Below are 16,628 nucleotides of genomic sequence, written 5' to 3' on the forward strand. Positions count from 1 at the left end.
TGCTTCATCCCAATTAAAACTGTTACGTTGATGTTACGTGACAGGTAATTCTATCTAAATTATTAGTTCGTATCGACACCACCGCTACCATCTGCGCCAAAATGGCGAAAATCAAATAGGCACAAAATACTATATTTTATAGCCAGTCCATTTATAGAGGTCAGTGTGACTAACCATAGAATCCCACTGCTGTAGCTCTTGGACTATAACATATTGCCATCCCTTTCAAACTCTTTGACAAAACAAAGACAAGTATATTAATAGAAATGTCACAGCGTTGTTATTCTATGGTAACAAGTAAAAAATCTCATATAAAATTATTTAACAATTTGTACATTAAAAAGCCCAATATAAGTACATTAATAACATTAAGAGAATTTTAATTCTATCCCTAAATAGCACCAAAATATGTTTATAACTATATATTTTTGTATACATAAATAACATTTCATTAATAAATAGAATGAATATGGCACAATTTGGCATTGAATATTTGTACTACGTTTTTTCTGTATGTTTACAACATCAAAGTTATAAATTATTTTTTTTTTGGTAGTTTTGTCTTCACAAAAATCTTCAAAAATAACATTTCATTAAATCTCAAGTTTACACAAGCATTTTATAAACACTAAGAAATTTATTTTGTAAAAATTGATAAAAATAAAGTAATATTTGATATAATTTTATATTTACCTTTACGATTAACTCTTACTGCTTTGAAATAAATTGCCTCCTTTCTCATTTTGTTGAGATGATATTTCATAGTTTTTTTCTAGGTAGACGTGTATTCTCCACGTTATTTTCGAGTAATTTACATATATTTATCAACCATTATTCACAAATTTAAATCATTGGCATTTAATTTATTCTTAAACCTTGAAAACAAAGTTTATTTGGACTATTGCGTTACACTTATGTGAATTCTTCATGGACATATAAAAAATCCTTATATGTTCTAATTTACATAATGAGGACACTTCTAACCATTCAGGACATTGTTAATACATAAAGTTTCTATTCTGTGTTACTTGTTAATAGCAAAAGGGAGATATTTTGTACAGTGTAATACTTTTAGTAACATTAAATGCAATATTTTAAAGCGACTAATTAATGACCGGTTAAGCTAAAATTATGTGTTTTAAGCGCTTCCACAAAATCGTTGTCCGATAAAAATTGTTTGAAAGCTTCCAACTTTTTAAAACATATCGTCACACAACACATTTTTTTATTTTTAACACTGCAACAATCATCACTTGATAAATTAACAGATTCATTAGATTTTTTACAACACCCTGTACTTTCACTTTGGCACGAACAAATAAAATCGTCAAAATTCATTGTTGGCGTTTGTTCACATTCATGTAACGTGTAAACACCTAAATCTTCTAAATTAGAATTATTATGTCTTCTATGATAATGTAGAAATGTATTATGATTCGTATCGGTTGCCTTTCCACAACCAACTGCGCATTTCATTTCGGCGTGATTACATTTACAATCGACACAAGAACATTTATCATCGGGACAGTTTGATTTAGCAGTTTCATTTGCTAATTTATCACCACAGTTATTTCTACATTCACCATCTGGATTGCAATTGCATTTACTACAAGAACATATGCCTACATCAGCTGCAAGTTGCTCTAAAGGATTCCTTTTAACAAGTTTCTTCCCAAATATATTTTCCGTCCTCACAACGTACATATCTGATGGTGGTTCATTATCAAACAGCAATGTATCTTCTAGAGCCAAATCAGTATTAAATAGTACAGAATTGGCTGGATTAATTTCTATTTGTTGTTGCACTCTAGACGGTGAAGGAGTATTCAAAAATCTATCAGATAAATCAGTTTCTTTAAGAAAAACATCCAATTCCGTATCCAATTTTGGTGTTGTACCAAAATCGAAATTGGAAACTAATTCACTATCGTTGAATACTTTAGGACTGACGTCTAATATAGTCGGACTGTCTAGATCGAATGAATCTTGCGATGTTATATTTGCTGAAGGTGCAACTTCTGATGTCAAATCTATGTAACTTTGCATATGAGTTGGCACAAATGTTGCTAGAGTGAAAATACTTTCTGGTGCTTTCTCTTTAATACATACAGGTGTGTTTTGTATAGACGCAGCCAATGCGCTAACATCAACCCAAGGAGATTGCAGTTCTATCTCATTAGCTAAAGCTAATTCAATAGCATTAGATTTCACTTCAACTTTCTGATTTTCTATAGGTACTTCTGTTGGAATAATTGGTTTTAAATTATTATCAACCCATGTGTTATTACTTTTTTTAGTAAGATCAGGTAAATCTATAGCATTAAAATCATATTCTGCAGCTAAATTATCAGCTTCGTTAAATTTAACGATGTTAGTTGGAGTTAAAAGCAGTTCTGTTATATCAACGTTATTAGGTAGTTGATGTAAGATAGTCATGTCGTTTAAACTGCCGTCATTTGAGTTAGAATCTGTTGTGATTTTCGAGAAAGATTCTAAAAGACCGTCCCAGTTCATGCTGTCGTTTCTCGGTTTGTTTGTTTCGTTATTCTCAATAATTTCTACAGCTGGCGTTTCGACTACAATCTGAAAATTAGACTCATTTTAAATTCCCAACAAAAAAAAAAGATTTGAGAATAAAAAATATGCATAAACATAATTTTTTTGCGTATATTAGATTATTTTACCTGTTGAGTTTGAGGTAGTGGTTTCGTTATAATCGGCGTGATGAAATTCCTGCTATTTCCAGATGAGGCTTTCACTCGAGAGCCAGAGTGCGTCCGCCCGTGTGCCTTCAAATGATGCGACGCCGTGAATGATTTACCACACCCATCTGTCCTGCATCTGTAGATTTTCACAGAAATAAAACACCAATTTCGGAACACCCTGTATTCACTACACAAATGCCTCATTCCAATCCAATCTAAGCCCATAGACAAACTACAAACTGTGTACAAAAAGTTGAAATATCGTAATGGCTGCTGTGTATGGAATTTGACATTTCTCTGTTCATTTAATTTATGCCTTGGATTAAAACAAGGTATAGTAGCAAACACTAACTTGTATGGCCTCTCCTGTGTGTGAGTTCTGATATGTTTTTTGAGATCGCTTAGTGTTGTAAAATATTTCGCACACCCATCTTCCTCACAATTAAATGTATCACCGCTGTGTAGTCTTTGGTGGGCTTTAAGCCTGAAACAACACCAAAAGTAAAAAAAACATGTGGATTTTTAAAACTGCAAAATGCAGGAACAACAACACTTTTTACACATTATTGACTATCAGTAAAAATTTGAGTTTTAAATATAGACAAGAAACTTATTTGAATAAAAAATTAACTCATGTAGTCGTCGTCTATATTTACTTTTTTATTATAACTGTTTAAACTTTTTACACACTTCCAAAGTATCATTACACTTTTGAAATGACATTTTGGCAAGATGAGTGATATTTACAAAACATTTCTAATCTCAACATGACAACTGAATAATATTGACATTAAAAACCTGTCATCTTCTAACATCTCATTACAAGTTTGACACAATGATTAAAGGTGCGCTTCCACTGTCAAGATACAAATAGTGTGTCTATGGATAACATCACCACAATAAACATTTATTCTTCAAATAGCTGGCAACTCCTACGCGCAGAATAAAAAAAACTATGGTCTATGTGTTCTTCCAGACTATGCTCTACAACCATCCATTAAGCCATTCCAGAGATGCCTTCAAACAAACATCCATCCATCCATCTAAACATTCACATAAATGTGTAAATATTATAAATAATATTAGTAAGATAGTAAGATTCTAGAAAACGTTACCAAAACATTAATAGAAGATATTTCTTTACGCGTAGCTATTTATAAATTGCTATCTTATAATAACAATGACCTATAAATACAAAAAAACACCAACAAAATTACACTTGACAACAATTCCCAGCATGTTAGGCATGTACAACATACAATATATGAATTGGCAGATCTCCAAACACACCATAAATCACCAGGCAAAATGTTAACCACGTGATCTCTGTTTGAACATTCACTGATTTATCCAACACCAAAGCACATACCATGTCATTAGACATTCTGTTACTTTGAATTAACAATTTTTATATTCCAAAACAGATTTAATGGTTTAATACATTGCTATAAAGTTTCTAAATTACAAGAAAATACAATCAATTAATCTTTTTATTCTCTTTTATAAAATTAGAAAAGATTTCCCTAAAAATGTTGTAACCCAACAATATGCAGAATCTTACATTTTTAATTTTTAATTCCATAGTCAAATTCTAATCACTTTAAACTTTTTTTAACTCAAAATAATCACTATATGTCTGCAATTTGAATTGAATGTCTGAAAGGGAATGAAAAGGAAAGATGTTTTATCCTTTTCTTACCTTTGGTACTAAAGCATGTGACTAAACATGAATTCGGAACACGGGTTCGAATCCCGCCATGTACCAATGTGTTTTTCGATTTTGATTTACATATGTACATTTATCCGACGTTCTTACAGTGAAGGAAAACATCGTGATACAACCTGCACATATCTGCGAAGATATTCAAAGATATGTGTGAAGTCAACCAACCCGTGCTGGGCCAGCATGGTTGCCTATGGCCTAATCACCCTTAACTTAGGGTAGGCCCCGAACTCCTCGGTGGGGACGTATAGTGAGCTGTATGTATAGTGAGTGAGATGATGATGAAACACGAATTTCCAGTGTCAATACATCTGAATAAAAGAATATAGTTATCCCTCTCAATTGTTTTGAAAAGACATAACAATTTGTTTATATACAGGATTTTGAAACTGGACATTTTAAGTCAACCTATTTGATAAATATGTGACAAGAAATTTATTCTGACTCACCTGTACAATGTATTGAATGCTTTATTACAGTTTCCAATAGAACATACAAACGGTTTAGTTTTTGTGTGAGCTCGGACATGGATCTTCAGACTGTATGATGTAAGGAACGCCTTGTTGCAAGTTTGAATTGGACATACAAATCTATAATCACCTGAAAATTAAATAAAATATGTTGATTGGATAAATCAAAATAATATAAATGTAATCTGTTTAACCCATTGGATATCAATAAAACTTTGGTTATAAAATATTTATTATGGAAACTAAAGCTTTAGTTCCTGGCTAAATGCCAAACATCCTTTAGCCACCTGTTTATAACAATACAATTGGGTTATTACGAATGAATATTGCCCATCCCCTCCATGTTCACTAGTTTTTATTGTATTTTACTCATCTGCCAAAAAACATATCTCTTATGAGATATTTTTCTAGATTTAAGTTTTTGTTTTGAGTCTTCATTAGTTACCTTTGTGTGTTTTCATGTGTGTCCGTAGATTACCAACTGTGCTGTAAGTTCTTTCACACCCATCATATTCACATTTGTATCTTGCTGAATTGTTTTCCTCCAATTTTCTTTTGGTCTTAACATTATTTGCTTTATGTATATCAATGTTTTGTTTCCCGGGTGATTCATTGTGTCTGAAAAATATAGATACATAAACTAATTAAAATCATTATCATGTTATTTTATTAAACTGTTGGAAATCATAAATTTAAATTTAGATACATACACTATTAAAACCTCTTCTAAATAAATTGTGGCCAGTAGCAAAAAATAAATAAAAAGGTTTTATACACTTGAAGCAAAAGCGTGTAATCTACTTAATTACTTTTAGTATACAATTATATTATTGTACTTGTAAATGACATACAAATGTAAGAAACATGAATTTCAAAGACACTTTAATACTCTTAAAATTAGTAAAAGCAATAAATTAAACAGTAGAACAAAAACAAACAGTATGAATAATAAATGCCAAATTGGAAATGTTGGTATTAATGCTTGAACTAAATGATAATTTGTTGCTGCATGGAAAATATATTTAATTACATCAGTTACCTCTTCATTATTACTTATTATCGTACCCTGATCATTATAAAACACAAAATTAGGATATTCATATCGTATCGTATCGTGATGGTAATGTACAAAAATAGAATGCCCAAAAATGAAACTTCAAGAAAAAGAACCCTTATAAACATTTCCACGAGTGAGAAAGAGACGGAAACATGTTGACAAACAGCTGATTGAAGTGTAGAAAATATTTTGAAAACAAATATTAACCCATCAAATGAATATAATTAATGAATAAATAAAATTATTTATAAATTTATGGATCAAATATATCATAGAACACCAACCTTGGTACTTCTCGAGAGTCTGTTACTAAAATATTATTTTCTGAAGTTGCGACGTTTTCAACTTCTCTTTTGATTACTTTGGGTACTTGAAAATCACTGAAACTATCGTCAAAAGACTGGTAATTATTGATTAAATCACTGCTTAAATTAAAATCTTCCACCAAGATATTACTTTGTACGAGGTTATCGGAAGAACCTCTGTCACCGAGCCATGCGGCCATATTTGTTTCGATTATGGCATTGGCATATGACTATGACGTATAGAGTAGAGACCGTCGCGCCACCGTCGTCATATCGAATCGATAATTGTCAAAACCGGCATTCGAGAAGTGCAGTGACCTTTCGGTAATAGATGGCGTTAATTTCAAATTATCTCAGGTGGAGAGAGCGACCGGCACGGAAGGCGCCCGCGCCGACTCCCGGCCGAACTCCCGTTATAATTGAACAGCAACACCACTTGTCTGTGCGGGCAGTGCGCCGATCGCACGCCCTTCTAATAGCGCGAATGTGTCATCTTTACATACGAACAAGATTTCGCATTTAAAAGTGTTCCACTAACTTTAAGTTTTATTTATATTTAGTGCAATAAAAGACATTTATATTTTATCAAAATGTGCTCGAAAAGTATATCTTTTTATATTTATGTGGTAAGTATTTATAGTAAATTAAAAATTATTAAATAGATTAAGTTTAAGTATCTGTATTACATATATTTTTGTGAAAAGAAATTTAATAAAATAAGTATAGTCAGTACTTACTATGTTTGATTAATTTATTAGAGAGTATTTAAGATTCGAAGTTCAATTTTTTTATAAAAAATAAATATGAATAAGGTTAGTCTTATTTAAACTTAACTTAAATCAATATAGACTCGATTGTTGTTATACTTGTTTTCAAATTCTGGATGCTGATAGAAGATCTTTGATACATAATTTAGCCGAGATCTCTAAAGCTGCACGGTCGACTGACTCATTGCCTATGCATTCAGAGCACACCGTTCAGGGAGATAGTAAAAAAATATGAAACCGTAGGTGAAGTTATCATCGCTTTACTGTTATGCACGAAGCGGTCGCTGTCTAAACGCATTAACGTGTCATTAGTTTAAGTTTGCTGACCGCCACCGCGTTCCGTAATTTTGAAACTAATAAGATCATTTAAATATTAAAAGATATCGCCGTTCACAAAGATTAACCCGTTTGTTCTTTTATTTGCATTTTTATGCTATTGACAAGTTTACTTTTATTGCCTAAAGCACAACACTTACGACTTTAAACTAAAGTGGATAAACATAGATTATGAAATTCTATTTGGAGAGGTACTGGTTATCTATCTTTAACTTCATTTATAGCTGCGTTTTCATGTTCTTACTTTGAAATATCGCCATTAAAATCACCAAAAATAATTGCTACAAACCTTTCATACATATTACCCCATTTGACGAAAGCAGGACGTAGATATAGCTAAGCTTTGAGAATTATCTGGGACTTTAGCTTACGTTAAGAGTACTGATTTAAAGGTTTTGTTTTTTTTTAGGGTTTTTTAAATATAGGAGACATATAACAATAAATTAAAAGAAAACAAAAGCGAAGAGAGCTAACAAATAATTTTCATTCATGTTAAAACATTCCGCTACTTCTGACGACTACGATGTTGAAATACCGCAATACGTGAGATGTTTTATCCAACATTTTCTACCGTTCATTGGATGATTTGTGGAGAAAACTTGTGTTTAATTACTCTAAAAATAATACTTGCGTGTTTTGCAATGGAATTGTAGCAAAAAAGAGCCACATGATTATTTATTAAATTACTTGTGTCTGAAATATGGCATCTCCATCACATTGGTAACACGGAAATTAATTTGACCATAAAAAAAAAATAAGTATGTCAATCTGTGTCCTTGCGTTTAAATGTATGCATTTGAAAATTTAATTAGACTTTTACGTGATTCAATAAGTATAATAGTATTTGCGGCATTTTTTTTTTAATTTGAAATATATACCTTAGAACAAAACTTGCATTGATACCCCAAACCTTGGTGTTACGTAGCTTGCCTACTAATAGGATTTGTTTATTAATATGCGTTTAAGAGTGAAACTTGCCAAATCGTATAATCCAGACTTTCGCTTACAAATACACATGTAGGTTTTATTAGCAACTCATTGTAAGCGCTACTCGGAATTCGAGAATCAAGATGTCTTAATACGTGCCACCCATACCATATACCTGAGAATCCGTACACCACTTTCGCTTGTTCTTTACACTATTTTCACTTGTTTAGCTATTTGTTTAAATCCTTAAAAAGATAACTTAGAAATTTCAACACTGGTATAGCACAATTGTCCAAATATTTTTCCAACACATTCGTCATATTTTGACAATAACTGTGACAATCTTACTTCTTACTAATATTATATATGCTAATGTTTGGATGGATGGATGTTTCTTTGAAGGTATCTCCGGAACGGATCGCTGAAATTTAGCATAAATGGCGAACATAGTCTGCAAGAACAGATAGGCTACCCAAAGTTTTTTTTAAATTCCGCACTGACGGAATCGTGGGCGATAGCTTGTGAATAACGAATTTTAAAATACAAATTTAATTATGTATTTCACTTTTTCTAATTTCCATGTCCTACATAAGTATGTTGCTGTCTAATTTACATAATCATGATCAAGAATCGTTACCGAGTTGACAAACGCGTCTCGCATCATATATCTTGTCTTTCATCATTCATACTTTCATCAATCAATATACATTTATCGATTTTATTTTAACTGAATTCAAGTACTTTTAAACATATTTTCTATATTTTCCATACTTTCGTAATACATAAATCATTTCAGTTTTATGTATGCATGTATTGTTAGGAAGAAAATGCGATATTGTGCCGGTATAGTGGCGCAACACTAGCCTTACTAAAATATCGAAATTTATGTCCCTCACTAATCATTCTGACACTTGACTTTGGTAATAAAAACGCGCCTTTGGCGCCAAAGGATTCTAATTAATAATGTCTAAAAGTATATTATGGACTCATAGTAGTATAAGAATAAAAGGATCAAATTTTAAAATAATGTAATAATACGGTAAGGTTAATAGTTACACTAAAAGTGTGAATTCTAGAACTTTTTGATTATAAATACTTTTTAGTATGTGGTTCTATTTAAGTACAAACTGTACATCGTGTTAACATTTCCACACCAAAAATCGATATGTAAATGTTTGCACCTTATACTAATTTGCGGATTTTGTCGTCTCTGACCGTAATTTTTCCAATATAACGTTACTTTATAACGGTACTGCTGTACTTGATATTATTTAAACAACATATATGTTTGTTTTATACAATTCAAGTACAGTTTAAAGTTAATAACATATTTCGCAACGTTAATTAACCTTTAGTTTTTACACAAAAACGTTTTCAATGTCAGTTCAATGACATGTTACACACTTGACACAGATATCGGACACTGGCACTTTCTTTCCGGTAAGTCTTTACGAGTCGCCGCACATCACTAAAGTAAAAATTGTACCGGTTATTTTTTCTCTTTTATTTTTGCATTCTTTTATATTTAATAATAAACATAAAATAATCATATATTCAGCATCTACTAATAAAAATTGAATATTGATAATTTTATATCAGTAGGTGTATTTTCTCGAAAATGAATGGGATTTCAATGTCATATAATATCCTTAAAAATGTTTGTACATTATTCAAAACCGAAAGTTGTAAAAAATGGATATGGATGTAAAAAAAAAATATTTTCACGGCTTAGTTCATTGCTATGTCAACCAATTATATTGTAAAACTTCATTGCTATACTAATTGCAGTGGCTCCAATTTTCAATAGATATCAAAGGCACTTTCTAAAAGCTTAGATGAATCATTTCCAATTGCACGTTACAAACCAAAAAAAGAAATATCTGAAAAGACAATAAACGTTGTAACAATGAGTCGTTGATTTCTTGTTAACTATACCGCTATGAAACAAGATAATCGTGAAACTACAGCAATGGATGCGTAGACTTTGACAGGACAGGTTTTGTTTGGCGCTGGCGGGCGGGAACTGTGTCATTCGGCCGCGGCATACATACCGAGGCGGCTCACGTACCCGTCGGTGAATTCGTACGACCAATAGTGGATAGTAAGCTATGAAAGTACCCAATTTAATTGCTGCAAAATACCAGTACGTACTGGAAATTTAATAACCTAAATTTACTAAAATTAATCCAGTTATTGGCGATTGATTTAACGTGACATGGTCAAGACATGATAGACATGGTCTACCATAATATCGATCAAAAGTGGCCACTTCGTCTTATGAACAGGATAAATCCCGCGCGTCAAATATCTCGAACATCTAATCCTGACCTTGTTTTTGATGAACACAATGATGGAACTTAGGAGATTTAATACTCTCCACCAAAGATACTTATTTTTTTATTAAACACATCGTAATTAACTTATTTATAAAGGCAATCTCGCATTAGATTTGGCTTCCTTATATTATTCCATGTTTATGATTTATTAAGTTTGAGCTTAATAAAAACTAAATCAGGAAATGTCGAGTCATGTCTGATGAGCAATGCCGTTATTCCATCATCAAGGCGGCCCGTTAAAACAATTTGTATGTTAAATTAATGGAATCTCCTCCCCTTAACTGTGGCTACATTACATGATAGCTTCTTTTATACCGCTAGAAATGCTTGATTACCACTATGATCGGAATGGCAAATGGCAAAGTATTTCAAGATCCCGGACCTTTATTAAATCTCTCAATGGTTTTACAGAGTTTGAAGTCGACACATTAAGCGATGATCTGTCTTTGGTTTTTCTTACAGTTTAAATACATTTTAATAATTACACTTTGTGTTTATTACAGGCATTATTAGCAAGCAGTTTAGCAAGCGATTGCGGGCCAACGTTAAAGTACGCGTGGGGAGATGCGCTACTCGCGTCAGACTGTCCGGGTCCTGATGGTTCACCATATCCAAGGTAATTTGTGTATTTAATAAAGTCAGTTAACATAATGTGAAATGTTAAGTAATCAGGAAAATTAAAGTAGGCTTTTAATATTTAATCTACACTAAGGGATTTCCAATGTGACAACTTCACGACTGGAAGTGCTACAGTAATAGAAATATCAAATTTTATGATATTTGTGACGGAATTATAAAAGTATAGAATATGATTTGTGTGCCCACCACTAATGCTACTATAGCTAAAGTTCTTCACATAATTATAGGTATCTTTAAATAAGTAATTTCCGTATTAAAAATAAAACTCCCGTCATGCTGGCCGAGTTGATTGACCCCATATGTCTGAGTAAATAATATTTTATTCAAGTGTAGCAAATGTTTAATACACATTTAATATTGCCAACTAAAAAAGAACAAAGGGTTTTCATTTTATCTCGGTCTTTGCAGAATGTTACCAGAGGTAACACACGTTAGTTACCTCTCAAAGAGTTAACTTGCAGTATTCTAAAAAACGTTCAAAGCGACCTATTTTAAAGCAGTCACGTCTGCAAACAAGATGATTGTTGTGTGTTTATGAACTTGAAGATACCGTTAATGCTTTTGAACCCTCGAGACACGCGCTCCTGCGTTCCGTGGGAAATTTCACATAAAGACGTTCGGAGTGTTTGTAGTTTTTAACGCTTACAACATAATTTCAAAATTATACTCATTGTCTGTCATCTCTGCGGAACAAATTGGATTTAATTTCCTTTATGAAGTGGCAATTGCGAGATGCGGCTGAGTGTTGCTTGGATGTAATAATAACAACAACTAGACAATTTCGCCTGTACCTAACGAAGCACAACTCAACATCATCACAACATCCTATATTTCCACTTTTCTCGAAGAATGCCAGACTATTAGTGGAAATAAATCTTCGAATAATAGGATATCTTCGACAACAATTTTTAAAATCGATAATTGATTCTAGATCCCAATTGCAGTTATAAAACTTTTACTAAATTGAACAACACAAAGACAGTTGAAGTGATGAGGTAATAAGTATCAAGAACATGTAATCCTGGTACAAATTGTAGGATAACATATGTTGATTATCAAAACGACAATAATGGACGTCAAACATCCCAATTTGTTTATAAAACATACATTGTCTCAATGCTTTTGTAAAACTAATTTCATCATTGTCTTCTCTCATTGTATACGTAATTGTTAGGCAAGGGATTTCGGCGATGAATATTTTGTCAACAAATATTTGAAAACTACAACTATGCTCAGTTAAAAGATGAAAATCAATATCTGTCTTGTGATCTGGATACATTTAAAAAGGTAAAATAAGCATAAGGCAGGACAATCAAACAGCAGGCTTGATAGCCGAAACACGAAATGAGGGTGCATAATATACTCAGATGAGTAGTACGTAATTTCATCCATCGAATTTCTCTCATAATTACAATTTTTTTTTCTCGTCTCCTAGTCATTCCTTAATTACAAAACCTTCTGCTACTGCTTTGAAAAATAGTTTTTAAACATATTTTTAAAATCATTACTGTAACATTCCAGACACCTGGTAAACAGAGCTTTGAAGTCAGGACCATGGGGCCAGTCGAACCGGCAGGGGCGAGGGCTACGCACGTTAGATCCTGCCATCATGAGGCGGGCGTTACTCGAAGCTCACGCCGGCTACGGTGAAGCATCCAATGTTCAAGTACAAAACGGGAATCGAACAGGTAAACTTCTACGTTCTTTAACAAAAACCATGCTTCAAAATACATTTATAAAAGAACTTTTAAACTTTTATCAAAATACAACGTGGGACACTCGGGGAAAGAATACTTTATATATCGTATAAGTTAATATTGCATGATTTACTTACAAATAAAGATAAAATATATAAATGTGAAGAGAAAGTCAGTATTTAAAATCTAGGTTACATAGATAGTAAAAACCGGTTTGAAGTAAAATGAAATGTATTGTTATTGGTTGGTTAACTTTTTTTGACTGAACAAAGTAATCATTTGAAGTTTACATTTAAAAAATGGCTTGGTATTTTTTTTACAAATTACAAAAAACATTTTGGTTCTATATTTCTCCGTTCAAAAATAACTATGACAAAGATATAATTCTGATAGACTTGTGTAATATACCTTCAAGATATAGATGATAAGCCATTTCATAACTTGGCCAGGCCTCAATTCGAGAAAGAAAGCCATGACAACTCATAAAAATGTCACCAATTAAAATACAAACAGCCGTTTAAGCTACCTCATAGTGAAAGCTATGAATGACTCATCCTTAGTACATGAAATGAATATTTATTTAACGTTAGCTTATAAAATGCCTCCTTACAAACTTCTATATTGTAACTACTAACTTTTGTTTGTTTTCAACAGCGTGGAAAAATCACCCTGGGTTACTTCTCCATAGATCAGCTATTTTTCAATCCAGTTAAACTCGGTCCAGTTAAATTACTCAGTTAATTGGAAGTAGATTTTTATTTATATTTTATACAGACATTAAAATTATATTAATTAGATAGTCACTAACTTTAAGATAATAATTTTCAGTAAAGTATTTGACTCTAAGTAAACCAGAAAAACTAACTATTGATCTAGTGTGATTCGAATTTAAACATTATTTGTTATCGTTAAAATATGCGATTGCTCTTTGTTCAATTATAACAATGTGTAATAAAATAAGCTTATAGAATCTCAATAAGAACGGTGCCAAAGGGCTTTGTACTGCTTTACAAATCTTATTTGAATAAGTGAAAGTAAGCTAAGACCACGATTGACACGTACCTACACAAATAAACAAATATAATTTGCATAACGACTTTTGCGAGAAAAGTGTGCCATTTTCCTTCCCAAAACTGAAAGAGGATGGATTCAGGAATGATGCTTATGGAATGCAAACTTCTTTAAGTCATCAGAATTCTTCCATAACAGTTGTTTATGATTTTAAAAAGTAGCTCGTCGAGGCATCTGTGAAGGCATTTCAAGAAGGGCACGACATTCAGAAATGAAGAAGATCGTGTTCTGTTTTAATATTGTATAGATAAATAATTTCAGCTGTTAAAGACTTTGTTAATTTTGGAGAGTGTAGTGTCATTTGTTTTGTACTGGATTACTTATAGGGGATTAATTTTTTTCAAGCCGTTTTTCTGATCCACAGCTCGAGCCAGCAACATCCCCTCTGGTCTATCACCGGCGAACCCGCATACTTGCGGCAGTGCTCGCCTCTGTCGCACGCGGTATAACACCACTGCGCCTATGTACGGTGTGTCCCTTACCTCGGGACAGCCTGTCACCATCGTACAGAAGTTCCCCGATCTACTACAACAGGTCGTCTTCGAAGTTTGCGAGTGAGTATCAAGTTACTTGAAGTTATTGACCCAGGAACAGCAAAATGTGATGAAGGATTTACATACAAGTCTATTTACTGATAGATCGAATGCCAATTCTATTAATTTACTTATTTTAATATTAAATACTAACATCATATGGTGGCGACTATTTTTATGTACCCCGAGATTGGAATTACTATTTGCAAGTTTTGTAAACAAATATTTAAATGACATGTTGTTTTGATTATGCTATTACTAGTAAATCCAATATAATGAGAATGCGCTGATTAAGCAAGTCACAAATAGAAATTCAAGTCACCCTTGTAGTGGTTACAGAATAAATTTCGTATGTGGCCATACTTGCGGTTTTTTTTATATCATAAGGTGGCAAACGAGCGTGCGGACACCTGAAATCGCTGAAATAGCGAAGTAACCGTTGCCCATAGACATACGCAATTGCATATGCGTTGCCTACTTTTGATCGACGGAGGAGAGGATGCACGGAAAGAAAATATTTTCCCTTTCCATGCATCCTCTCATCCGGAAAGTCCACTTCCACTTCCCATCCTTTCCTTATAAGAAAAAGGGTGGGAGGGAAAAGAGGACTAAATTGGGCCTCCGGGACGCACACTCATCAGACGAAACGCGGAATTGCTTCCACTTCACGCCTGTCTTCTGTGTGGTTTACATAGTTGCAAGCATGTTTGGGTTAAATTGCATAATGACAGGTTCGATTCTAATCAGTTTAAACTTACTTTTTTTTAATTTCAGAACAAGTGAATGCTCCGTCCTCCGTGGTACCTGCACACAGACATATGTACCCTATTTATTCTTAGTATTACCTCTTGGCCCTGTCACTCTCACTGGTCAGGACTACGTATTGGTTGAGTCTGGCTGCGTTTGCAAACCAGATCCCATATTGTAGATATATTTTAGGTTATAATTTAAGGAGTGATGCTTTGTCGTAAAAAGTATTATGTGTATATTCAACGAAAATTATTTGGTTGTGAGATTATAGAAAATTGCATAAAATTATTAGATCCATCGACTTATTTTTGATTCAAGATAATTGCGTAAACTTGAATGTATGGAAAAAAGGAAGACTAAATTGTCGTAAAAATATTATGTATAACATAAATCTAATGGATAAATTATCGTTCAAAGAAACCTTACACATATTCATAATAAAAATGGATGCATTTAATTAGTTATAGTTGTTAAAACCACAAAATCTATTAAAACATTTCTGTAGAATGTTTAACCTAAAAGTGTTCTAAAAAATAAAATAAGTATATTTTATAATTATAAAAAAAACTGTAAAATCGCCGAAAATCTTCACACATCGATTTGACGGCCATTTTGTGGACAAATATTTATTTTGTAAATCTTTTATAGACTGAATATGACTCTGTTAATTTATTATTTAGATATTTATTTTTAGCGCTGGCAACACTGCGCGTATTAACGTAAATAAATCTGATTTATCATTAAGTTAATTATGAACAACGAATGTATCAAAGATAAAAATAAATTAAGATTTTGTCTTTTATTTTTGTTTTATTTTGCATTTTTGTAAGACCAGTTAATATGAGCTTACGGCATGAAATAAAATAAAATTCTGACAAACACCGAATATCGATACTCGATTGATATAAGACTAACATACACGGATTTCTTTAAATAGTCTGTATTAAACGCCAGAGCGTGGGGTGGCGCTGTTAAGCGCTTGATTGGATCGGACCAAAATATAAACGTCTAAATTTCATATGTATATTTATCTGGCATTCTTACAGTGATGGAAAACATCGTGATGCACCCTTTATATATCAGCGAAATAATTCAAAGATATATGAGGGGTTAATCAACCCCGTCGAGCCAGCGTTGACTATGGCCTAGTTATCCCTAATTTGGGTAAGCTACTTTTCGGTGGGGACAGAAAGATACTCATCGGTGGCGGTTGTTTTCCGAACTGAGATCCTGCCTCCCCCCTAATTAGCGCCGGTGGCGACCGCCGTGGGGTTTTAGTCGGTGCAAGCCCGACATAACCTTTGTCCCCAAG

General features: G+C 32.7%; 2 protein-coding genes across 3 annotated transcripts; one reads left to right on the forward strand and one right to left on the reverse strand.

The window, feature by feature from the left end:
- Nucleotides 1–668: 668 nt before the first annotated feature.
- On the reverse strand, nt 669–6,483 carry MTF-1 (Metal response element-binding Transcription Factor-1). 2 transcript variants are annotated; one of them, XM_013322632.1, is made up of 6 exons: nt 6,240–6,483; nt 5,344–5,516; nt 4,878–5,028; nt 3,058–3,189; nt 2,685–2,841; nt 669–2,583 (listed from the first exon to the last, which is right to left on the reverse strand). In XM_013322632.1, the coding sequence occupies exons 1-6, from the start codon at nt 6,458–6,460 to the stop codon at nt 1,108–1,110; spliced, it is 2,310 nt and encodes a 769-aa protein (XP_013178086.1). In that variant the 5' UTR covers nt 6,461–6,483; the 3' UTR covers nt 669–1,107. The 2 variants fall into 2 exon arrangements, with proteins under 2 accessions (XP_013178086.1, XP_013178087.1); XM_013322633.1 differs by lacking the exon at nt 6,240–6,483 and adding an exon at nt 5,938–6,016.
- A 231-nt stretch (nt 6,484–6,714) lies between these two features.
- On the forward strand, nt 6,715–16,080 carry LOC106125434 (uncharacterized). Its single transcript, NM_001312284.1, is given in 5 exon segments — nt 6,715–6,886; nt 11,130–11,242; nt 12,787–12,953; nt 14,398–14,587; nt 15,341–16,080. Coding segments are annotated over 5 exon segments (660 nt in total). The 5' UTR covers nt 6,715–6,850; the 3' UTR covers nt 15,495–16,080.
- The last annotated feature ends 548 nt before the right edge of the window (nt 16,081–16,628 follow it).

Source organism: Papilio xuthus, unplaced genomic scaffold (genome assembly GCF_000836235.2).
Source record: "Papilio xuthus unplaced genomic scaffold, Pxut_1.1 DF825928.1, whole genome shotgun sequence".
In the NCBI taxonomy this organism is placed as follows: Eukaryota; Metazoa; Arthropoda; class Insecta; order Lepidoptera; family Papilionidae; genus Papilio; species Papilio xuthus.